The sequence below is a fragment of the Odocoileus virginianus genome, chromosome 16 (assembly GCF_023699985.2).
Source record: "Odocoileus virginianus isolate 20LAN1187 ecotype Illinois chromosome 16, Ovbor_1.2, whole genome shotgun sequence".
NCBI lineage: Eukaryota > Metazoa > Chordata > Mammalia > Artiodactyla > Cervidae > Odocoileus > Odocoileus virginianus.
Window position 1 is genome coordinate 32,122,035 of NC_069689.1, and position 24,425 is coordinate 32,146,459.

General features: G+C 42.7%; 1 protein-coding gene across 9 annotated transcripts in view; it reads right to left on the reverse strand.

Annotated features, from left to right (window-relative positions):
- NPAS3 (neuronal PAS domain protein 3) overlaps window positions 1-23,289 on the reverse strand; it is a 927,606-nt gene extending 904,317 nt beyond the window's left edge. For 3 of the 9 annotated variants that reach the window (XM_070478040.1, XM_070478042.1, XM_070478039.1), the window contains exon 1: window positions 22,645-23,289. In XM_070478040.1, the coding sequence (XP_070334141.1) occupies window positions 22,645-22,802 (158 nt within the window). In that variant the 5' untranslated portion in view covers window positions 22,803-23,289. Of the gene's footprint in view, window positions 1-18,253; window positions 18,328-22,644 lie in introns of those variants that run through there. The other 6 variants (XM_070478044.1, XM_020870546.2, XM_070478043.1 and 3 more) reach the window with 4 other exon arrangements.
- Window positions 23,290-24,425: the final 1,136 nt, after the last annotated feature.

Genomic DNA, 24,425 nt, shown 5'->3' on the forward strand with positions numbered 1-24,425 from the left:
CTACCAGGCTCCTCCATCCATGGGATTTTTGAGGGAAGAGTACTGGAGTGGGGTGCCATTGTCTTCTCTGAAAGAATACTATAGCCATCTCTAAATTCCCCATTTAAATTCTATTTCAGCACTCCGTGGACACTTGCAACCTTGGTGTCACAGCCTACCACCCAATTCTAAACCTCTTCTCCGGGTACTAGCTCTATACCATAGTGAGAGACTTTTAACTGGATAAGGGAAAAAAAATGGTTAGCAAGGAAAATTTGTACATCACATGCATTTAACTCAGCTCATGACATTTCCATTTTTACACAATAATGTGAGAAAATTAACATTATTTCTGAAACAATGTCACAATGAGATGCTGTTATAGTTTCAGAAAAGATATTTCAAAGTGTTGACTGACATATCTCTTGGAGGGGTAAATACATGTGGTGTGGAGAGACAGGCAAGAATACAAAAGATTCTCTGTGTTCTACCAATTAAAGACTTGTTTATTAGTATTGCTTCCTTTTAAAAAATGAAAATAAGCTTTACTCCTAACTATAGATTGTTCTAATCAGATTGTCTCCTAATCAGTTCAGCTCATTCATGTCCAACTCTTTGCAAACCCATGGACTGCTGCACACCAGACTTCTCTATCACCAACTTCTGGAACTTGCTCAAACTTATGTCCATCAAGTTGGTGATACCATCCAATCATCTCATCCTCTGTCGTCCCCTTCTTCTCCTGCCTTCAATCTTTCCCAGCATCAGAGTCTTTTCCAATGAGTCAATTCTCCTTACTTAGCTATTAGCAATCTCCTAATAGCTAGCTAAAATCAGCTTTGAGAAAAGGGCTCTGATGAGTAAAAAGGTAGAGACCAGAGTTACAGAAGTCCAGTTCACACCATACCATACTTTTTTTTTAAGTGTTTACATAGCAGAAAAATAGAAAATTAGCTCTTGAAATACAGAGTGTTTTTAGGAAAAATATTTTGATCAGTGGTGTTAAATTATCACTGACAAGCATAAAATACCCTAAGGAAATAAAATACTCAATCTCTAGACAATGTATAGAACACATGTTTGGATAATTAATATATTAATTTATATTATCTTTAAAAAGTTATGTTCTTATGGCATCTATTAATAACATTAATTGGAAATGTTCAAAGAAAACAATAAATGACTGATAAATGTGTTTAAAAACTCATTAATCTAGGGATTTCCCTGGTGGTCCAGGGATTAAGACTCCATGTTTCCAATGCAAGGGGTATAGGTTTGATCCCTCATTGGGGAACTAAGATCCCAAATGCTGCCTGGCCAAACAATAAAACAACAACAAAACAAATATATATTTCTTCCATATATACACACACGTATGGAACAAAAATAAATGTTTATAACATATTTAATTAAAACTATTTCAAAGTCAGTCTATCAGGAGCAAGAAATCTTACCCAATCATAAATATTTATTAAATCTGTCTGCCTTACGAACAGGCTTCCCAAGTGGCACAGTAGTAAAGAACCACCTGCCAATACAGGAGACATGAATTTGATCCCTGGGTCAAAAAGATTCTCTAGAATAGGAAATGGAAACCCACTACAGTATACTTGCCTGGAAAATTCCACAGGCAGAGGACCCTGGCAGGCTACAGTCCACACGGTTGGAATGAGAGACTAAGCATGCACACACACGCTATGTATGTATGTATGTGCGTATTTATGTGCGTGTGTATGTATGTGTGTATGTGTATGCATGTGTACAGTCACTAAGTCATGTCCGACTTTTTGCAATACCATGGACTGCAGCATGCCAGGCTTCCCTGTCTTTCACTGTCTCCCGGAGTTTGCTCAAATTCATGTCCATTGAGTCAGTAATGGCAATAGCAACAAGAGATAAGAAGTTCATGTCCACTGAGTTGGAGATACAACAAGGAGAGATAAGAAAGCCTTCCTCAGTGATCAATGAAAAGAAACAGAGGAAAATAACAGAATGGGAAAGACTAGAGATCTCTTCAAAAAAATTAGAGATACCAAGGGAACATTTTGTGTAAAGATGGGCACAAAAAAGCACAGAAATGGTACGGACCTAACAGAAGCAGACGATATAAAGAAGAAGTGGCAAGAATACACAGAAGAACTGTACAAAAAAGATCTTCACGAGCCAGATAATCACAATGGTGTGGTCACTCACCTACAGCCAGACATCCTGGAATGTGAAGTCAAGTGGGCCTTAGAAAGCATCACTACAAACAAAGCTAGAGGAGGTGCTGGAATTCCAGTTGAGCTATTTCAAATCCTGAAAGATGATGCTGTGAAAGTGCTGCACTCAATATGCCAGCAAATCTGGAAAACTCAGCAGTGGCCACAAGACTGGAAAAGGTCAGTTTTCATTTTAATCCCAAAGAAAGGCAATGCCAAAGAGTGTTCAAACTATGACACAATTGCACTCATCTCATACGCTAGCAAAGTAATGCTCAATATTCCCCAAGCCAGGCTTCAACAGTACGTGAACTGTGAACTTCCAGATGTTCAAGCTGGATTTAGAAAAGGCAGAGGAACCAGAGATCAAACTGTCAACATCCGCTGGATCATTGAAAAAGCAAGAGAATTCCAGAAAAACATCTACTTCTGCTTTATTGATTATGCCAAAGCCTTTGACTGTGTGGATCACAAGAAACTGGGGGAAATTCTTCAAGAGACAAGAATACCAGACCACCTTACCTGCCTCCTGAAAAATCTGTATTGCAGGTCAAGAAGCAACAGTTAGAACTGGACCTGGAACAACAGACTGGTTCCAAATAGGGAAAGGAGTACGTTAAGGCTGTATATTGTCACCCTGCTTATTTACCTTACATGCAGAGTATATCATGAGAAATGCTAGGCTAGATGAAGCATAAGCTGGAATCAAGATTGCCGGGAGAAATATCAATAGCCTCAGATATGCAGATGATACCACCCTTATGGCAGAAAGCAAAGAGAAACTAAAGAGCCTCCTGATGAAAGTGAAAGAGGAGAGTGAAAAAGTCAGCTTAAAACTCAACATGCAGAAAACTAAGATCAAGGCATTCAGTCCCATCACTTCATGGCAAATAGATGGGGAAGAAAAAGGAAACAGTGAGAGACTTTATTTTGGGGGCTCCAAAATCACTGCAGATGGTGACTGCAGCCATGAAATTAAAAGATACTTGCTCCCTGGAAGAAAAGTTATGACCAATCTAAACAGCATATTAAAAAGCAGAGACATTACTTTGCTGATAAAGGTCCGTCTAGTCAAAGCTATGGTTTTTTCAGTAGTCATGTATGGATGTGAGAGTTGGACTATAAAGAAAGCTGAGCACTGAAGAATTGATGCTTCTGAACTGTGGTGTTAAGAGAAGACTCTTGAGAGTCCCTTGGACTGCAAGGAGATCCAACCAGTCAATCCTAAAGGAAATCAGTCCTGAATATTCATTGGAAGGACTGATGCTGAAGCTGAAACTCCAATACTTTAGTCACCTGATGTGAAGAACTGACTCATCTGAAAAGACCCTGATGCTGGGAAAGACTGAAGGTGGGAGAAGGGGACAACAGAGGATGAGATGGTTGGCTGGCATCACTGACTCAATGGACATGAGTTTGAGTAAGCTCCAAGGGTTAGTGATGGACAGGGAAGGCTGGTGTGCTGCAGTCCATGGGGTAGCACATAGTCAGACAAGAATGAGAGACTGAACTGAACTGAGTCGGTGATGCCATCCAATCATCTCATCCTCTGCTGCCCCCTTCTCGCCCTCAATCTCTCCCAGCATCAGGGCATTTTCCAATCAGTCGGCTCTTAGCATCAAGCGCCCAAAATATTGGAGCTTCAGCTTCAGAAGCAGTCCTTTCAATGAATATTCAGGTTGCTTTCCTTTAGGATTTACTGTATACCCTAAAAATACTAAATCAGTTTAACTTTACAAGTAAAGAAGAAAAATTAGAAGGGAGCTCCTTTGAAAAACAAATAAAAGGTTAAAAAGAAATAAATAATTGTTGCTGTTACCTCAATACAGAAATTTATTCTTTTATAAATGTTTTAGGAACACACAACATTTTCAGGGGTTAGTTATTCCCCTAAGCACTGGCCTGTCCATCAAATATTATATTAACTCCTTTCTTTGTGGTATATCATCTGGTTTTGAAATACTTCCAGAGTTGTTCTACTATCTTGATTGAGTTTGACCAACAAATGTATTTATCACTGAACACTTCCAGAGTTTTCCTTCAGCATTACACTGAGTCATGTGCATAATATGTCACTTTAAAATATAACTTAATACAGCCTCTTGCTTCCTCTGCAATGCCCCTCTGGACATTCTTGCAATAAGTGTTTCCTTTAAAAGATGTTTTCATAGAAGAAAAATATTTAGGTATCCTATATTTTATTGATTGAAACCTGCTTGAAACTTTAGTTTATGTAATAGTTTTATAAATAAGGAATATATATAAATATTAACACCATCAAATAAAAATTCACATAACTTCAACTCATTATTTTGGATCATATTCATGTTATTCAAATCATGTAGTCACATAATTCTATAGCAGAAAGGAAATGCTAGCAACTCAATATACAAATGAAGAAACTGAGGCTGTAAATGGTTAAAGGATCTACGTAAAAGAGAACTTCCTACAAAAATAACAAAAGACTGATACCAGTGACCAAGAGTTAGGCCATTAGCTGCTACTCTACTAGAACCCAACAAGCAAGTAGCCGATGGTAATTCATAATGGACTGCCTGACAATCTCGATATATCCATGGGTTCCTGTCTTAAGTACATGTTTATTATCACTCACCTAGAGCCAAACATCCTCGAATGTGAAGTCAAGTGGGCCTTAGAAAGCATCACTACAAACAAAGCTAGAGGAGGTGCTGGAATTCTAGTTCAGTTATTTCAAATCCTAAAAGATGATGCTGTGAAAGTGCTGCACTCAATATGCCAGCACATCTGGAAAACTCAGCAATGGCCACAAGACTGGAAAAGGTTAGTTTGCATTCCAATCCCAAAGAAAGGCAATGCCAAAGAGTGTTCAAACTATGACACAATTGCACTCATCTCATACGCTAGCAAAGTAATGCTCAATATTCCCCAAGCCAGGCTTCAACAGTACGTGAACTGTGAACTTCCAGATGTTCAAGCTGGATTTAGAAAAGGCAGAGGAACCAGAGATCAAACTGTCAACATCCGCTGGATCATTGAAAAAGCAAGAGAATTCCAGAAAAACATCTACTCCTGCTTTATTGATTATGCCAAAGCCTTTGACTGTGTGGATCACAAGAAACTGGGGGAAATTCTTCAAGAGACAAGAATACCAGACCACCTTACCTGCCTCCTGAAAAATCTGTATTGCAGGTCAAGAAGCAACAGTTAGAACTGGACCTGGAACAACAGACTGGTTCCAAATAGGGAAAGGAGTAGGTTAAGGCTGTATATTGTCACACTGCTTATTTACCTTACATGCAGAGTACATCATGTGAAATGCTAGGCTGGATGAAGCACAAGCTGGAATCAACATTGCTGGGGGAAATATCAGTAACCTCAGATACATAGATTACACCACCCTTAGGGCAGAAAGTGAAGAACTAAAGAGCCTCCTGATGAAAGTGAAAGAGGAGAGTGAAAAAGTCGGCTTAAAACTCAACATGCAGAAAACTAAGATCATGGCATCTGGTCCCATCACTCCATGGCAAATAGATGGGGAAAAAATGGAAACAGTGAGAGACTTTATTTTGGGGGCTCCAAAATCACTGCAGATGGTGACTGCAGCCATGAAATTAAAAGATACTTGCTCCGTGGAAGAAAAGTTATGACCAATCTAAACAGCATATTAAAAAGCAGAGACATTACTTTGCTGATAAAGGTCCATCTAGTCAAAGCTATGGTTTTTTCAGTAGTCATGTATGGATGTGAGAGTTGGACTATAAAGAAAGCTGAGCACTGAAGAATTGATGCTTCTGAAATGTGGTGTTAAGAGAAGACTCTTGAGAGTCCCTTGGACTACAAGGAGATCCAACCAGTCCATCCTAAAGGAAATCAGTCCTGAATATTCATTGGAAGGACTGATGCTGAAGCTGAAACTCCAATACTTTGGCCACCTGATGTGAAGAACTGACTCATCTGAAAAGACCCTGATGCTAGGAAAGCCTGAAGGTGGGAGGAGAAGGGGATGACAGAGGATGAGATGGTTAGATGGCATCACTGACTCGATGGACATGAGTCTGAGTAGGCTCTGGGAGTTGGTGATGGACAGGGAAGCCTGCCATGCTGCAGTCCATGGGGTCACAAAGAGTCAGACATGACTGAGCGACTGAACTGAACTTAATGGAACACTTCTTGCTTTTTGCCTGTCCTCTATTGTACACAAAATCTGACATCCCTTGGTACAGTTTGACGTCCAGGACTCTCTAACTGACTTGAACCCTAGCATGTCTGAATAGCAGTTTAAATATCCTAATCTAGGGATGTTATAGAATTCTTTTTATAGTTATCTTTTACAATATACAAAACCACATCAGCTAGAGGATGGTGCCACTGTCATAAAAAGGGCTATGTCCCAAGTTATCTGTTTAAGCTGCTATGCAGCCACGTCAATACCTCGAAGAAAAAGGCCTTTGGAAATTCTTAACATTCTGAAGATAAATACAAATGTATGACACAGCTCCTTCTTTCTTGCTAAGAATTTTCTATCTCGTTAGTAGTTGCCTGCATCAAATAAGAAGTGACTGCTAAAAGATACTTATTATAGCTATAAGCTTCCCTGTATTAGTAGGAAGAAACCCTTTTTATTTTATTTTTACTTTTTTTTTTTTTTTGGCCATGCTGTGTGGCTTGTGGGATCTTAGTTCCTCAACCAGGAATTGAACCTGGGCCATTGGCAGTGAAAGCAGAGAGTCCTAACTAGATCACCAAGGAATTCCTCTATTTTATTTTTTAAATGATCCCAATTTCTTGTCCTAAAAACCAAAAATAATGTATGAGATTAAACCCTACGGATGAATCCATGTCCTATAGCATTATAGGTTATGGAGTAATATGCCTTCATAATACCTTCTGCTATCTCTGCTGCTAACTATAACTCTTGCATATATAATTCCATTATACTTTTATAATTCAGGGTTTTGAAATGCTTTTGAACCATTAATATATTTTCCTGGTTAAAATTCTTTGAGATGTTCTTAACAAGAGTCTTAGATAATGAATTTGGGCAAACTCTGGAACAGTCTTTACAGTATTATCATTCTCATTAATTTTCAGAACTACCCACTGTGTTGAGATGATTGTCATGGGCCTAAGACTTCAATTTGGCTAAATATTTTTGCATACATTTCAACATATAAGTAACTACCAGATGTTTAAATGTTAAGTTCATATGGAAGAAATGGTTAAATGTATTTACTTTTATCTCATGATTTCTTTGTAACGCTAATTCTCATTTTACTATTCCCTTATGTATTTCACTATTTCCTCAATATTTTGGTCTACAATGGGCCAATAACTCTAAAATTCCTTCAAAGATAAAACAATCCTTTAAAATATTTCAGAATTTAAACCATTTATGCATGTATAATATTTAATATACGTAATGTCGCTAATTTTTTAAAAGAGAAACCTTATATAGTGATTCACCTATTACTTTAATAAAATATACAGACTTTATGTAAAGCACAGGATTACACTTTTTTTAAACAGAGTTTTCCATTTACATTCTTATTTGGCTTTAGCAACCTGATATATGATTCTGCCCTAACCTGTCAGAAAAAAGATGGGTAGGAGGCTAAAGACAATATTACTTTTAAGAGAGTTACTGCAGTACACAGTTCTGTACTTTCATCCAGTTTATTCGTTTCTCTTTGCCTCTTTGGTTATCTCTGAAGACTGCTCCTGTTTCCATTGTTTCATCCTTTAGCATTCACATATCAGAGCAATAAGTATTTCATTACTGGTTTATCTGTCCAGAGGCTTGAGAAGCGGTAACAATTAACCCTCCCTTCACAGTGATTGATACAGGCTTTGCTTTCAATTTGTTCCACTACACAGATCATGAAATTCTGAATGCAATCATCCTCATTGACCTACACTTTCAAACACACGGCTACAATGAGACGAAAGTAATTATTAAAAGGAACACAGGACTACTGAGATCTGAAACAAAGTCTTTTAAAAATCTGTTAGGTGACCTTCTGGTAAAATTGGCAAATTCTGATGGTAACGAAAATGATAGCTTTGTGTCCCTGTCTGAAAATATTCAATGCAAGCTGATCAATGTATACTGTGGTGATTGTACTGACTGTAGTGTATACTTCGAAAATACAGAAAGCCATTTTAGAACTGTTACAAAGTAGATATAAACTGTCAACACTGTAGCTTAATCTGCCTAATTTTTTTTTTTAAGGAAACTAAACTTCCTGCTTTGTGTATAAAGGATCAACATTGACCAAAGCAAAGAATCAGGACTGGAAAAGCAATAGCTTTATTCTGTAAGAAGACTTGCATACCTGAATCCTACATCTTCCCTCTCCTCCTCTCTTTAGATGAAGATTCACAGTAAGAAATGAATACATTTTTCACAAAGTCTGAAAAATTGCTTCAAATAAATATTAATCTACTGCAATCGATATATATGAGGAATGGAGAGGGGCGAATGCGAGAGTGGTGACTACAGAACTATATTAAAACAAGGGTTGCAGTTAAAGAAAATCAGGGTGGAAAGCAAGGCAGCAGGCCTGAGGCTCTAATCACAGAACAGAGTGATGGAGATGAACCAATACTGCATGGATTAGCAATGAATTATTTTGAACCGTAATCATATGCCTGCACAGAAGAGAGGCAAAACTAGCCATTACTCATAAACTGATCTGCTGATTTCTTGAGAGAAGTGGGGGTGGGGGGATGAGAACAAATTCATATGCTAAACTAATTCAGAATAATGAAAACCTAAAGATGCAGTTACACTTCAAGTTACATTCTATTTTTAATATCTACCACATAGTACATAATATGGGGTATTTACAGCAGAAACTATAAAGTGCTTGGATTTGAATAGGATTAATCCAACCATTTCTTCTAAGATTAGGATGTGAGATATTTACTCCACTCCATTTTTTCTTGTCCAATAAAACCATTTCTGAATACCTTTAATACACCCAAATATAAAACACTGAAGTATTTTGTTATAAAGAAGAAACAGTACTCAAGGAATTAACTTCCTTTGGATAATGGGAAAAAATCATACCAAATGAAGATTCGGTTGTTAGAACTAATTTTGTTAGGAAGAAAAAAAATCAAAACTGCTGGTAGTAAGAGATTCCTGAGATTCTTATGAACAGACTGTTTAAATGAAGAGCACTTTAATCAGTAGAGGAATCCTCACGTTTCTAATGTCTTGCTGTGCATTCTGCAGGTTATAGTAGCAGCTGGTAGAGGTCATATATCTTTTGTGAGCATCCCAAAAAGGCTCACTGCCAGACTGTTAAATTATGAATAAGCAATGAACAAAAGAATGCAGATACGGTGGTGACAAGATAATCCAAGCAAATTTATCTATGACAAATTTCACAGGATTAACAAATTACATTTACACAGAACAATAAAAATGTGCAAAAAAAAAAAATGATGAGCCTACTTTTCCTTAAAGCATTAGGAAAACAAAAAGTCACAAATCCTCTGCATATATTTAAATTTAACTTGATCTAAAGTAAGACATTTATGTTTAAGATATCTACCTTCCCATTTTAGGTAGATAAATACAAACTTGGTATACTGGTTTATATTTCATATATGTTACATTGTAAAGAATATATATACACACACACACAGATACATATATATCTATTATATATATGGCTTATATATAAATAATGTATACAAACAGTGAAATCTACAATAAATAAATGTCATCCCATTCATATATATGAATAGAATGGATATGTTTTTAAGAAACAGATTTTGAGAAATTATTTGTGTAGGGAAAAATGCTTCCTCAGTACAATACATATAAGCTACCAAAATATCCCTATTCACTGATGTCTCCATTTTCAAGGACTAGAGAGAGAGGTTCAGAAAACAGTTTCAATCATTCCACTTGCTCCTACCAAAACACTGCAGTCTTTCTGAGTAAAGTGCTTCTGCACGAAGTTTTTAGAACTAGTGCCCTTTTCTGCAGTGTTACAATAGCAGAAAAGAAAATTCACTGTTGGTGTAGGGGACTGATTTCAGCTATATTCATTAAAGATGACCCTAAATCCAATATTAAACTTTTCTTTATAATAAAATTATTTGTATTAATCTTATAAATGAGAAAAGCCCCAGTCTATCAGATAACAAAATATTACTGAAATGACCTGTGAATCCATAAAGTGTTCTTAAAATGCTATGTGGCACTACTTTCCAAAATATGTGATAAATATTTAAGTTTTAATGTTATAGACAACCTCGGTACCAGAGTCAGAGCCCTTTAATACTGCACTGGCATACTGATGATAATAAAATAATGTTCAGTCGCTAAGTTGTGGCTGACTCTCTGTGATCCCACGGACTGCAGCACACCAGGCTTTCCTGTCCTTCACTATCTCCAAGAGTCTGTTCAAATTCATGTTCATTGAGTTGGTGATATAATTTAAGATGACCTGAATGCTGTTTTAAATTTTGTAGCCTATTTTTCACTTATACTTCCTACTGACTGTTGCTTTTAATCTTCAATATTTTAGCAGAACATTTCTCTAAATGAGCCCTTTCCAAGATCTCACAAGTCAACCTATCCTTTATGTAAACAAGAAATTCTCTTAAGGTGAAAGTGAATGTTTAAGTTACACAAGTAAAATACTCAGCTCTTTCAACCACAAATATTCAAGCACTGCTTATTTAGTCCTTTCAAGCCCTGAAATTCCTACATTTTATCCTTTTTTTGAAGAAGTTATTTGGTTGACAATATTGCATCTAAAAACAGGAAGATAAATGTGGTATGCTTGTCTACTACCTCACTGTAGCAGGTGATTAAAGTCAGATGTTACAAAGTTTCATAATCTTCAGTCACTAAGTTGTGTCCAATTCTTTTGTGATCCCATGGCCTGCAGCCCACCAGGGTCCTCTGTCCATGGGATTTCTCAGGCAAGAATACTGGAGTGTGTTGCCATTTCCTTCTCCAGGGGCTATTCCTGACCCAGGAATTGAACACACGTCTCCTGCATTGGTGGGCAGATTCTTTACCACTGAGCCGCTAGGGAAGCCCTTTCCAAAAGTATAGCTTTTATCAAAGATAACCTTTGCCAAAGAAATGTTACATACCAGACCAGCCCCTGTGATCCCCCCCCCCGCACCCCACATTAGAGAAAAAAAAATGCTACCAAGACTTTCCGTTCTTGAATGTCACAAGTGTGTGAGCATCCAGAAAGAAGAGTGGGAGAACTAAATGATAACTTATCACTTATGTATTTATTCTGGTCCATTTTTAACATGTTTTTAATTAAATGAGTTAATTAATATATGTAAAGCCCTTAGAACAGTACCTGGTTCACAGTACTATATAAATGCTTGCTGTCATTATTTTAATGCCAGGTAATTTGGCAACAGGCCAACTTCCACAAACCCTTATACATCTCCAAAGAATATACAGAAACACAGGCAGTAAAGTGTATTATGTTTTACCCATTCAGTGGCAAAACTATCCCAAAATAAAAGTCTTGGCTGTAGTTTTTAGATTAAACTGGGACACACACTCTGAGGCAAGAACAACAGGAGTGGAAAAGGTCCATGAATACTTCACAGTCTAAGACCAAAGAGGCCCACGCGCAGGGCAAACTGATTCTTCGGAAATTATTCAGGGAAAAGTCTGCCTTGAAATGCAGATAGCTGTGGAAGGAAGGAAGGAAGTGAAAGTTGCTCAGTCGTGTCCAACTCTTTGCGACCCCATGGACTATACAGTCCATGGAATTCTCCAGGCCAGAATATTGGAGTGGGTAGCCTTTCCCTTCTCCATGGGATCTTCCCAACCCAGGGATCGAACCCAGGTCTCCCACATTGCAGGCGGACTTCTTACCAGCTGAGTCAAAAGGGAAGCCCAAATAGCTGTGAAGCTTGCCCACAAAACTACCAGAATGTTAATGGGTAGAGTTAGAATAATTCATTGATTCTTTCTCTCACTTTATAAACACCATGTTTCTGAACTTCTCCAAACATCTGATGAAGAACCAAGAGGCAGAGATCTAATTCACTACTCAGCACACACAGCCTTTCTGCCATAAGAGCTCTCTGGCGTGGGCTCAGAAATCCCTGACTCTAGAAAATTTGAAAAATGCAGGGCCCATCCACACTGCAGTTAAGGTACTACATTTCTACACAGACAAACCTGATTTCAATCTCTACCACCTTCTTTGGGAACAATATGCCTCTGTTCTCTCATCCATAAATGGGGATATTAGCACTTCCCTTGGAAGGCAGTGGGGAAGTCAATGAGAAAATTACTAGGAAATATTTAATATTTGTTTCAAAGGGCTTTGAAACAAGTAATGTCCAATAAATCTTTAATATCATATGTGATCATTTTCATTTTAAAATCCCAAAGATCTTTTAAAATTTTTTCCTATTAATTCATTTACATTATTTAACATCTTTTCTTTCTTTCCCCCAAGAACCTCTAATTATTTTACAGTCTTTAGTTACAGTATTTTACAAGCGGAATACCTGTCCTCCCAGAACACTAAGCTAACAGAAGTCAAAGGAGATAAGGAGCCTTCTTTACAGAGCCATGAATTCTCTACTTTCTACTCTTCCAGAAAAGGGTATTTTCTGGCCTTTGATAATATTCCGCATATCCAATATATGGACAAGTCTCCAACTAATGCAACTGTTCTTACAGGGAGTATTATTCACTACTATCTCTGGCACAAGTCAGGACGGTCCATTGCAGAGGTTCAATAAATAAAGCCGAATGAACAAACCAATCAATAATTATAGTCGAGGCCCATGAGCAGTTTGGACAATGGCAATGTGCGATTTTCATCTTGCCTCTTATGATTTTGTACACGAGACCACAAGTATGTCAATTAATTCACCAAAACATTATGCTTCAGACATGTATACAGACAGCTTCAAGTGCTGTTTAATCTTGTCAGTGCCCTAGTAATTTCAGCTATAGTAGCAGTCACTTTCCTCTTACTAAGCCATGCCCTGCTTCTGCACTACATTTTCACTAATATCACTACAAACTATTCTAAGGTTCTATCAAACTTATTAGTGCCAACATCCTATTGACACTAATGAAGCCCAACACAGTAAAAATACCATTCAGGTACAGTTGGTTTATTACACTGCCCAATTGGGGGGGGGGGGGGCAGTAAGAAAGAAAACAGGCACTATTTACTATAAAAAAACTAATATCATTAAATGAAAAGCAAACATAACTGAATTTTCCCATAAATTTGGGAAGTTCTTAGCTAGTCATAGTACAGATTTCAATATTTAAAGTTTTACATATTCCGTTGTGTACAACTTTAGAAGCATTTACATTTTTAAATTAATATTTAATCACGTGAACAACTAAAAATGTTAACAGCCTAATCCTTCCACTAGGTATCAGCCTTATCCATTGTATGCAATTAAGAAGTGTTGATAAAACACTTGAAATTAAATTCTAAGCCAACAGCTGTGCAGAATTTTTTTTAAAGTTAATTCAAGAGATGAATGCTCTAATACAGAAAAAGTAGCCGTGTGAACATAACAGGGGAGGGCCTAGTTCTGCTCTCACGTGTGTTTAATTTTCTTTAAATTTAGTGAGTGGCATTATGCATAAGAAAGGGGATCACTGGAATCGCAGGAAAAATAAGAAAACAAAAATAGACTATCTAAGGGTCATTATTAATAGTAAAGCACTTAAGGAAATGTATTAGCGAAAAACATTATCAGAGGTGATTTAGATATCTCTGTGACATAGCCCCTGCAAATACCCTACAAACTATAAAGCTCAAAAGCTTAAAAAATAACTAGATAAAAGTTACACTGCCTAAATTCTCCCCCTGGAAAAAAAAAAAAAAAAAAAGTACAACTTTACAAAAGCATGTACAGTACAGAAACCCCTGTTATAGAAAACCTCACCACAGAGCAGGGGACCCTGGACATGAGATTCTGTTTCAAACAGATGCAATTTTAACATGCCAGTGGATCCCAAACTAAGATCTGGGCCAGAGCAAAAGAGCGAAGAGGTTTATGGAAATTCTGGCATTCCCATAAAACAGATCTATTGTAGGTAGGAGCAATAACTGTATAGAAGAATTTGGGGGAAAATTCAAACTTCATATTGCCAAAAATACCAGGCTGTTCCAATGTGTACATCAAATTTAAATTGCAATATAATTCTTACCAACTCATTGCTGAACAAGATATTAATTTCCCACAACTTTCAGTCAAATATAAAAGTCGTATTCTAAAGAGTATTTTTAAAGACCACAGGAACTAAAACTTGACTCATAATACCACTAGGTGCTTAAAAAAAAAACAAAAATACCTCATGTAACTTTTTTTTTTAACCAAAAGCATCCAATAATGTTGGATTCGAGTTTGCTCATAACAAATCAAATCTAGTAACAGGCACATTATAGATTTGAAGTAGCTATGTGTCTCTCAATTTATAAATCAGAAATTGGAAATAGGAGAGGATGCTGTAATGTGGGAGGGTCCTACATAATAAAGGTCTTTATAACTCCTGGCTCCTGAGCTATACAATCTAATATCCTCTCCGGTGGTTCTGTGATATGCCCATGCATTACAGTTCTTGTTGACAGTCTGTTGCCTTGGAAATATTTCATTATTTCAGTTTTTCCATTTGTAGACCCTTGGCCTTGTGATATGAAGGCCATCCTATTTCATATTTTCGATTATCATTTAAGCAATCTTGTGGAGCTATTTATAAATAAGCAAGTGTTAGACAACGCATATCATCATTTATCACTCTGTGTTTAAACTTACACTGTAGAAAGAAATGCCTCCAAAAAAGTCTCCACCACCACCTTTACTTTTTAAACCAAAAGCCCTGTGCTACTGGAATATGCTTTGCAAACCAGCATGGGCATATCACATGCTTGACACTTCTAATTTTCCTGGTTTTACATCCACATAGTGGAAAAACTCTGTGGTAGTACTATATAATTTGCAGCCTACTGGATGGTTTTTTGTTTGTTTGTTTGTTTTTGTTTTTAATCAAACGAGTCTTAATACACAAGGTTTTCAACTTGTTCTTTCAGGTTCCAAAGACACTTTCTGCGTGTATGAGTCAGAGGAATTTAAGGAATACTAAATAATAACATAAGGCATTATCAAGAAAAAACTTCTTTCCCCAAAATTTACTCTGTAAACATTATTAGGAGGAAATGACTTTTGTACAGTATTATTAAACTCAGGTCAGATAAGTCATAACTAAACAACAATTCAAAAGATGTATTTTTTTTCTCTACAAGTTTCGACACTGGTATATGTGGAAAACAACATTAGAGATAGTGTCCATAAAAGCCTTTAAGAAATCAATGATTTGGAAACCATGTTTTGAGTAAATGGGAGGAGATCAGTTAAAGCATGTCCACAGAAAACCATCTTTTGTATACATATTTCTGTTCAACCATTAGAGAGAAATCAAACTACTAACCTACAAGTTCCAGGCACAAAGTGCACATAAAGGTGAAATGACTACTTAGTTGAGCAAGTAACTATGAAAAACACCCCCTCCTGAACCAACCATCTGATTTCCCATTTCTCATTACAAAACCAAATCAAAGAACATGTGTACTGTTTATACTTAGAGTGTTAAGAGCATTTAAAACCCTAATAACAAAGTGAACCCTCGGGGCATAAAACAACTGTTTGGATAACGGGCCAAGTTTGTGGTTATTACTGTTTGAAACATTTAGTTTATAACTCCTTTCTTCCCTTCCTCTGTATCGCTCCTTCTGCCCCTGCCTCCTTACTACTCCTCCCTCTCCCTACAGGTTAAACCTTCTCAGATCCAACCTTTAAAATGACAGCATCCGAGCTGAACAAGAAGATGCTATTAAAGGGCATTAAATTAAATACAGTATATCCTCCTACAACTTCAATCAGAATTTCAGACCAAGTGTTATTTAGTTCAGCTCTCAAGTGGAGCAGAATAACAAATCGCGCACTTTGATTTACCTTCTTCGAATGCCAAATGGAGACAGGTGATAAAGAAAGCGCTCATGCACAGGCTATGAAGTTTCCTCTAGAAATTAATTCTATCTTCAAGATTCCTATCTCAGAGAAATTCCCAAAATGGCACACAAATAGACCTCTGCTGGAGAGATTACTGGGGCCATCCCAGTAAATACATTTACTACCAGAGAACTGGGGAAGAAGGAGGCAAAGAAAAAGGAAAGAAGGGAGGAAAGCAATTATAAACTTTTGACTTCGAAAAGTATTCATCACCATGTTAAACACGAAATAATTATTAAAAGCTTTGCACAAAGGCTCTGAAAAGTAATTTTTCTACCTACAAAAGTAAAGTACTTAATATGTGAATTCTCATAAAACACTTAAGACTAAATGTTCGTTTTAGCTTTATGAGTTGTCAGGTAGTTAATGCTAACCATCTTTAACATCTTTAAAAGCTGAGCTGTGTATGATTTACTCCCAGGTACATGATTTATATAAGAAATTAGCTAGAGTTTAGAATGAGTCACTTAAGTATCTACTTGAAATTATTTCCTTAATCCTGACAATTTTGCGGTCCCTACTGAATAAAGGAACCAGGCAATGGTGCAAGTGAAGCTTTTTAAGGGGGAATAGCTTGTTTAAATATCTCCTTAACAACTCGATGGAAACTACAGGTTAAATGCTATGTTGTATCAAAAATAAAACTGTCCATGTCAAAACAATTAAATCTTGCTACTATGGACTTCTCTCATCTTTTCAAGTTCACTTAAGCCTGTGAGGAAAGTAAACATCGCTGGTTGGGGGCCGGGGGCAGGGGGTGGACACATCTAACCGCATTTGTTTTCCTCAGGAATCAATGGGTAACATTTCATACTTCCTACTGAGCGTTTCCTCTTCTGAGACAGAGAGAGAGATTCACTTTGCTCAAACCAATATGCTATATGCAATTAATGTCATTAACGCTGCCAATTAATAGCAAATAGGAGTCCAAACAAAGTAGGCTGGGTGGACAGCAGGAGGGAAAAACCACGTGGGGCGGAGGGGTGCTTAGTTACTCTGAAATCTAACAATGCCATTCACGTAGGACAGTTAAGGAAATTGTGAAGACAAACTCCCTTTCCCTTTTTGGCTTCGGTGTAACTAACTTCAAACAGACATGCTCGGCTGAGCTCCCTGCCTGGATATGCAATTCTCCCCAGGAACTTTTTAAAACACAGATCCCCAAACAGTAACTAACGGGACAGAGATGCTCCAACTGTTGGCACATTTTGGGTCTCGCTGTGGGCTGGCTCATGGGGACGGAAGGGTTTTCTTCATTTTTTACTCGGGGGTGAGGGGGTCGGGGGGGGGGGGCGGTGAGTGGAAGAAGAGAGTGAATAGGAGGGCAGTGGAGGAGAACAGAGGGCAAAAGCAGGAGAGCCGCAAGTGGACGAGGCTGGGGGCGGCAGCCGGGCGGCGGGGAGGCGGCCGCGCGCCTCTCTCCGCCCGGCCCGGCCTAGCGGCTCCGCGCGGAGACGAGCCCCTCCGCGACACCGTCCGGGCCTGGCGCGAGCTCCGCGCTCCCCGCCCCCGGCCTCCTCCTCCTCCCCGCTCGCAGCCTGCCCTCCCCCTCCCCAGCCTCATTCCTTCCTAGAGAGCAGCTGCCAAGGGACCTGCGGCGGCCCCGGGGATCCCCCGGCCCCCCACCCGCTCCGCGGCTCCCCGCCACACTGCAGCCCCTTCGTTTTGGTTTCTCTTTTTCTTTCTTTTTTCTGCTTTTTCTTTTTCTTTTTCTTTTTTTTCTTTTCTTTTCTTTTTTTTTTTTTTTTCTCTGTCAACGAGTCACTCCATTCGCCGAGCCGAGGAGGTGCGACCGCTCGGAGAGCCTGGCGCCGCCGCCGCCGCCGGAGAGCCCGCTCGCTGCCGCAGCCGCCGCGGGCGGACAATGCGCGCGGGGACCGCGGAGCCGCCGGCCCGCAGCCCCGGCTCCCGCGGGCTCGCGGCCCAGGAGGCGGGCTGCGGAGCGGGGCCCGCCACCTCGGCGGAGGCGGCGGCGGCGGCGGCGGAGGGAGCGGCGGGAGCAGCCGCCCCGGCGGCAGGTTCAATAAACAGAAAAGTGTTACCGTTCTCGCCTGGAAGGATCCTGCTGAAAGCTGGGCTTGGTGGGCGCCATCTTCCTGCTATTTTTTTTCCTCTCTTACTTTTTGCCTCTCTCCCCACTCCCGGGGCGGGGGGCGTGGGGAGGGCGGGGGGTGTGCGTGTGCGTGGGGTGGCGGGAGTGAGTGCGGGCGTGCGCTGCGCTCAGCGGCGGCCGGGCGGGCGGTGGCCGTGGCCGTGGCCGTGGCCGTGGCGGCGGCGGCGGCGGCGGCGGCCGTGCTGCTGAGGCGGGGAGGCTACGGAAAAGTAGAGGGGCCGGAGCCTCGCCGGCAGCCGGCCGTCCCCTCGCGCCGCCGGTGCCTCTCGCCGCAGGTCGCCGCCTCCTCCGCCGCCTGCGCCTTCTCCTCCCCCTGCTCTCCGGGCGCCGCCGCCGCCGTCCATGCGTCGCAGAGCCCCCGCGGCCCGGGCCGCTCCGGCTCCCGAGACATGCCCGGCGCGGAGACAGGCGACCGGCGGCGGCGGCGGCGGCGGAGGAGGAGGGGGAGGCGGCGGCGGGGGGTGGAGGGGGAGGCGGCCGCGCGGCCCCGCGGGCAGCCCGGCCCTGGGCCCCGCCGCCGCCGCCGCCGCCGCCTGAGGGATCTCGCCCTCGCGCGCCGCCACACCCCCCGCCGTCACCCCCGCCGCCGCCGCCCCGAGCCGGCCGGGTGGCAGGTGGGGCACACACCCTCCCGGCGGGGGGCGGTGGGGGGGCGCTAGGCCGGGAGGGGCGGGGAGCGGGGGAGGAAGCGCAGGGGGTTCCCAGCTTGACCGCTGTGAAAGTATTTCTGGGCATTTTCCAGCTGCTTTGCTCCAGAGCGCTCTCTCGCACGCAGACACCCCCCCCCCCCCCCCCCCCCTTCTCGCGCGCTCTCTCTCTCTCTCTCTCCCTCTCTCCGTGTCTCTCTCCTCTCTCTCTCTCGTTGGGGGACTGGGAAGCTCGGCTGCCGGCGCAACAACGCCACTCAGTTGCAGTTTCGAACACTTCCCTTCTCTGGAGTATCGCGGCCAGGAGGAAAGAAACAAGAGAAAGAGGAACTGGGAGGCCCACGGCAGCGGGCAGGGCAGCCCCGCGTCCCAGGCGCGCGTTCGGGGACAAGCGGGCGGGGGTGTGCGGGCGGAGCGGCCCGGAGAGCCCCTCTGGGCGGGCGGAGCGGCGGCGCGGGCTACGTTGTGGCTCGGGCGCTCTCAGCAGCATTTCCAAGCCCGAAGCAATCTGCATTATTCACTCACACATGAAGTCTGCAGACCCCGGGGTTCACAAGTGAATCCCCAGGAGTTTAAGCGCAGTTAGATAAAACGCTTCTCCCGACTGGGCACCTGGGACCGGACCGGACTTCGGGCCCTCTGGGATCCAGCCCAGCCGCCTCCTTATTTTACAGCTCAGAGAGGCCTAGAGAAAGGGCCACTCGGTGCAGGGTCATTGCTGGAGTCCTATTGCCTAGGTAGCCCGTGGTCAGAGATTTTTCTCCACTAAACCGCTCGCCGGGTGTGGGCAGCTTTTTGGGCAGACACTTGGATCAATAATGTGTCACCCAGGAAAGTAGAAAGGATTCCCAAAGCATTTCTACTTTGAATAAATGAGAGTCAGACGGAAAGCATCAATTCTAAGAGAAGCTTTGCATTTTACTTTAAACTTAAGAAAAAACAGACCTTCAAAGAGGTCTCATTCAGTTCTACCATTTCAGTACAGTGGGGCTGAGAGTCAGAAACTTGGAAAACCTAAGTGTTTTTCGTGGCAGACGTGTTTAATCTGCATGATGATGTTTGAGTTCTCTTTGGAGTACACTCTACAGGTAGGAGAAGATGAGAGTGATTGACAAATGAAGTGGAGAGTGTTAAGTACAAAATATACATGGGCTGGAAGACAGAGGGAAAAGTTGTCTGCTTGGAAGTTCTGGCTGCAAGACAGTCAGCTTAGGGCGTTTCTACCAAAAGATGACAAATGAGAGAAGCTTGTATTCTCCCAACAGGCGACTCTTTGCTTGAAAACCCCCTTATGCCTGTCACTTCCTCATCAAACTCTCTGAAAGAAGTTAATGCCTTTTATTTATTTATTTATTTTTGGTAAAATTATGTTACCATTTACTATAACAGACATATCCAGGTCTTGAGGTGAAAACTAAAGTCTGCCCTTCACAGCTCCTACTGCCTAACAAGTAGGTGGCCCACATTCCCAATAAAATTCCAGAGGATAGGGGACTTGTGACTAAGACCATGCCAATAACCTTCTAGCCCCCCCCCCCATGACTCACTCCCCTGTCCCCAAATTAACTAAAATTAAAGGTAGTAACAGGTGTCGTCATATCTGAATAATGAAATGGAGAGCTACATTTTTCACAGCTAGCACCTTCTCTTCTGTCAACATGAGAGAACATAAAAAAGAGAAGAAGGGAACAGGACATCCCAAAGGCTAAAGTTTAGAGTTGATTCTTTTTAAAGCTTTAATCTTTAGAAATGCAGTGGAATTCAGAGACTTGATAAAGTGGCCCCAATTCAAAGATGAAGGTGGAAGCATTGTAACACTTTCAGGGTCAGAGGGGGGGCGGGGGGACCATGGAGTGTTTTCCTTGGGTGCTCCTGACTGGCAGGGCAGTTGACCCTGGGAAGATCTTCATGGTGACAGACACCAACACTAAGAGAATAAACATAAAAGCTGGAAATTCATGACCACTTCTTATGCCCAGTTCATATCTTAAGGGTTACTTGAAGTTGCCTGGAGTTCCCTGAAATCGTCCAAAGGCCTTCTGAAATTTCTGACAATTGACTCCCTACTTCAGAGACCACAGTATTGTGACTACTGCCTGCACTTCCTAGTTAAAGTGACCAATGGATTCTGTTGTCATTTAAATGTTTTATGAGTGACCAAAAAAAAAAACTATACCTGAATCATGAGAAGGAAAAATCTAATTCTTTTCTGGCCCTTTATGTATGAAAAATTCCCAGATCTTTTGTATTAAAGGTTCTTGCAGTCACTGAACTAAAACAAGACTAAAATAATTTAAATAAAAAATCTCTTTGACAAGGAATAGCCTCTTTTTGACTTATTTTTAGGACTCTCTTTTTTAAGCTTCTGACAATACTCAGAGCATATAATAAAGTCCTCTACAGAATATATGCAATACAGGGCATCAACTTGGAAAACATTCAGTGTGTTATGCAAAACCTGCTCTGGTCGCTGAGCCATTGGTTAGAAGGCACAAAATATGGCAGTGATAGATTATCTTAACCTTTTCAGTTTAAACACTGTTGGTTCAAATCAAAGGTTCTCAAATCAATGAAGTTTGAAATACAAGGTAAAAAATAGGAGCTCTTATTTGAATTATGCATTGTGTATATTTTAAGTTAAATGCCATTGGCAAATCTCTCAGATGTTTAATCGTGTGCAATCTGGGAAACACAAATATTTAATTTCACACTTTCATGTGTTCTTTTTTTTTTCTCTCCCATCTCTTATAAAACTGAATCCCACAAATGGGAAGCTTAGCTTTCATACTACATTGTTAGTTTTTCTCAGCACATTTTTGTGGATTACATTTTTTATAAAATCTTGAAACATCGCAAGTTGTCCCTAAGTAAAAACTTCAGGGTTCTAGGGCTGTTGGTGGTGCTGGTGGTAATATTTTCCCCCTTTCTTTCCTAACTGAATCAAATGATGTTTACTATTTCAATGTCACACCCATAATTTTTTTTAATCTATAAATGTTGGAAAGAAATGCAAACAAGAAATACTTGAAAACTTCCTTCTCACAACCTAACCTAACTTTGTAAAATTTGCTTCCTAACTTGTATCTCTGAATCTTATCATTTGCATTATAATACGTTTAAAATGAATACTTAACAGCGCCAAGGAGACTCGGATTTATGCTCTATTTCCCTGTAGTAACAGGTGACAAGATAACACTATTATGTAGAATTGCAAGTCTACAGCTTCTCCTGAAAACCGTTCCCATTCTGTTTGGAAACAAATGATCAATCAGCCTCAGGTGATCAGCTGCCCCGCTGGCTGCCCGTCAGCTCGGGTTCGCACCGGGCAGAGGCATTGGGAAAATTCCGCTGAAGGGGACGGGGATCCCAAAACTTTGCAAAAGCACCTTGTGCGCTGTAACTCCTTGGCTACGCGGGGCTGAGACTCTGGATTTGGGGCCATGCAGAACGCACAGGGTGATTCCACTTCGCCTTCGCCGGTACACTGGAGTGCCTTTCAGTCTGAATCGTGAATGATTATTTTTTTCTGTCTTATCTATAGAACGAGGGGCAAGCAAAGTGAGCCCTGGCGCTGTGGGTGTGTGTTGTAACGCCTAAAACAAGAGGCAAAGTGAGTCCCACCCCAGCACCCCGGAGCGGGGGACACTATCCCAGCCCAGGCGGGACTACTCACCGCTGCTGGTAGGAGGTGATGCCCTGGACGTTCTGCGGGGTGCCGTTGGCCGCGGCGCCGGCCCTCCCCATGCCCGCGCCGGCCGGCACCCCCGCGGCCGCCCCGCCGGCCGCCGCGGCCGTCACCTGCACGCTGAAATCCGGAAATATTCGGATCATCGCCGCGGCTTCGGCCCCCGGGCGCGGCGGCTCTGGGCTCGGGCTGGCGGGGGCTCGGGCTGGGGCTCGGGCGGCGGCAGCAGCAGCAGCGCGAGCAGCGGCGGCGGCAGCAGCGGAGCCAGGCACCAGCCTGCAATCCCATTAGTGAGCCGCGGCCACTGTGCGCGGCGGAGAGGCGCTTTGATGTGCGCGCAGCGGGCTGGGGGGGTGCCGCAAGCGCGAGGAGGAGGTGCGGGGGGGGGGGGGCGTGCGAGGGACTTGCAAACAGCAAAACGTGTCAGGGTGGGGCCTTTTTTCCCTTTTGGGGGGCGGTGGTGCTCCCCCCTCTTTCCAGGATGTTGCTCTCACTGGCTGCTCCGGCTGCGCCGCGCGAGCCCAGCTGAGGGAAGAAGGGGAGGGGGTGGCGGAGGAAGGATGCACCGGGAGGCTTGGAGAGGACTTGGCCGGTGCAAGGGAATGACGGGCTGCGAGCGGAGGGTGCCTTTCTTTCCCGCCCCCTCAACACACACACAGACGCGAGCGCACGCACACACACACACACACACACACACACACACACACACACACACACACCGCGCACTTCCGACCCAAAGTGTAAGACGAGCGCGCGCTCTCCCCCTCTTTTCTCTAGAGAAATAACCACCATCCGGGCAGGCTCGCGCCTCCCGCGGCTTCCAGTAACCTGGACTCCAGCCCGCGTGTGCAGGAATGGGGGCGCAGATTCTCCCCTCCCGGACAGGACCCCTCACTCTGCCGGTCTTCTGTACGCTAGGCAGCGCGAGGGTTGCCAACTGCAAGTTGGACTACTGGAGAACTTGATGCTTATCGAGGAGGGATGGTGTGCAAAGGAGGGGGGGGGGCGCTTTTGTGCAACGGAGAGTTTGTTCAACCCTTTATAAGAAGGGACTCTCCTCGCTCCTGGTGGGCGGGCATGTTGGTCTTGGACAAACTTGTGAGGTGGGGACTGTAGGTCCAGCTAAAGGGAGCCGGTTGCACCCCTGGTGATCCATGTCTATACGCCCCTTTCAAACGATGAAACGATTAGCAGCCACAGCTGGGGCGAACTCTGCAAATTCCAACCGCCAGGGAAACAAAAAGAGAAAACACGTGCATTTATTTTCTCGTGTCTTCCAGTTACTTCTCCACACTGCTACATCAGTGTTTCTTTAGGGGTAAGGCGGGATGCCGCGGTTTGGGCGCACCTTTTTAATGACAACTTGCACTCCTTCTCGCCTGTATAATGGGTGGGGACAGTGAGAGTGAATGGCTACCCCCACCCCGGGTCTTGGACCCCCGCGTGGTCCCACTTCCTCCTTCTTCCTTCCGGATCGCGAAACTGGACCGGAGTTGTCTGGCTGAGGGTGCAGCCCCTGAGCAACGTGGGGCGCGGGCTTCCCTCCTCTGGCGCGCCCCTTACCCCCGGGACGCTTTGCTGGTATTGCTGTTGGTTTCCCCCATCTCCTTCTCTCGTCTCTTTCCCTCCCCGCGCGCAAAGGCCCCGGCCTGGCAGCTGGGGGAACGACTGGCCGCCGCGCCCGCCGCGCGAACACAACTTGGGCTCGGCGGAGCGTGGTGGCCGCGCCGCGCCGCCCGACCCTCGGCCAATAGCGCCTCGCCGGGCGA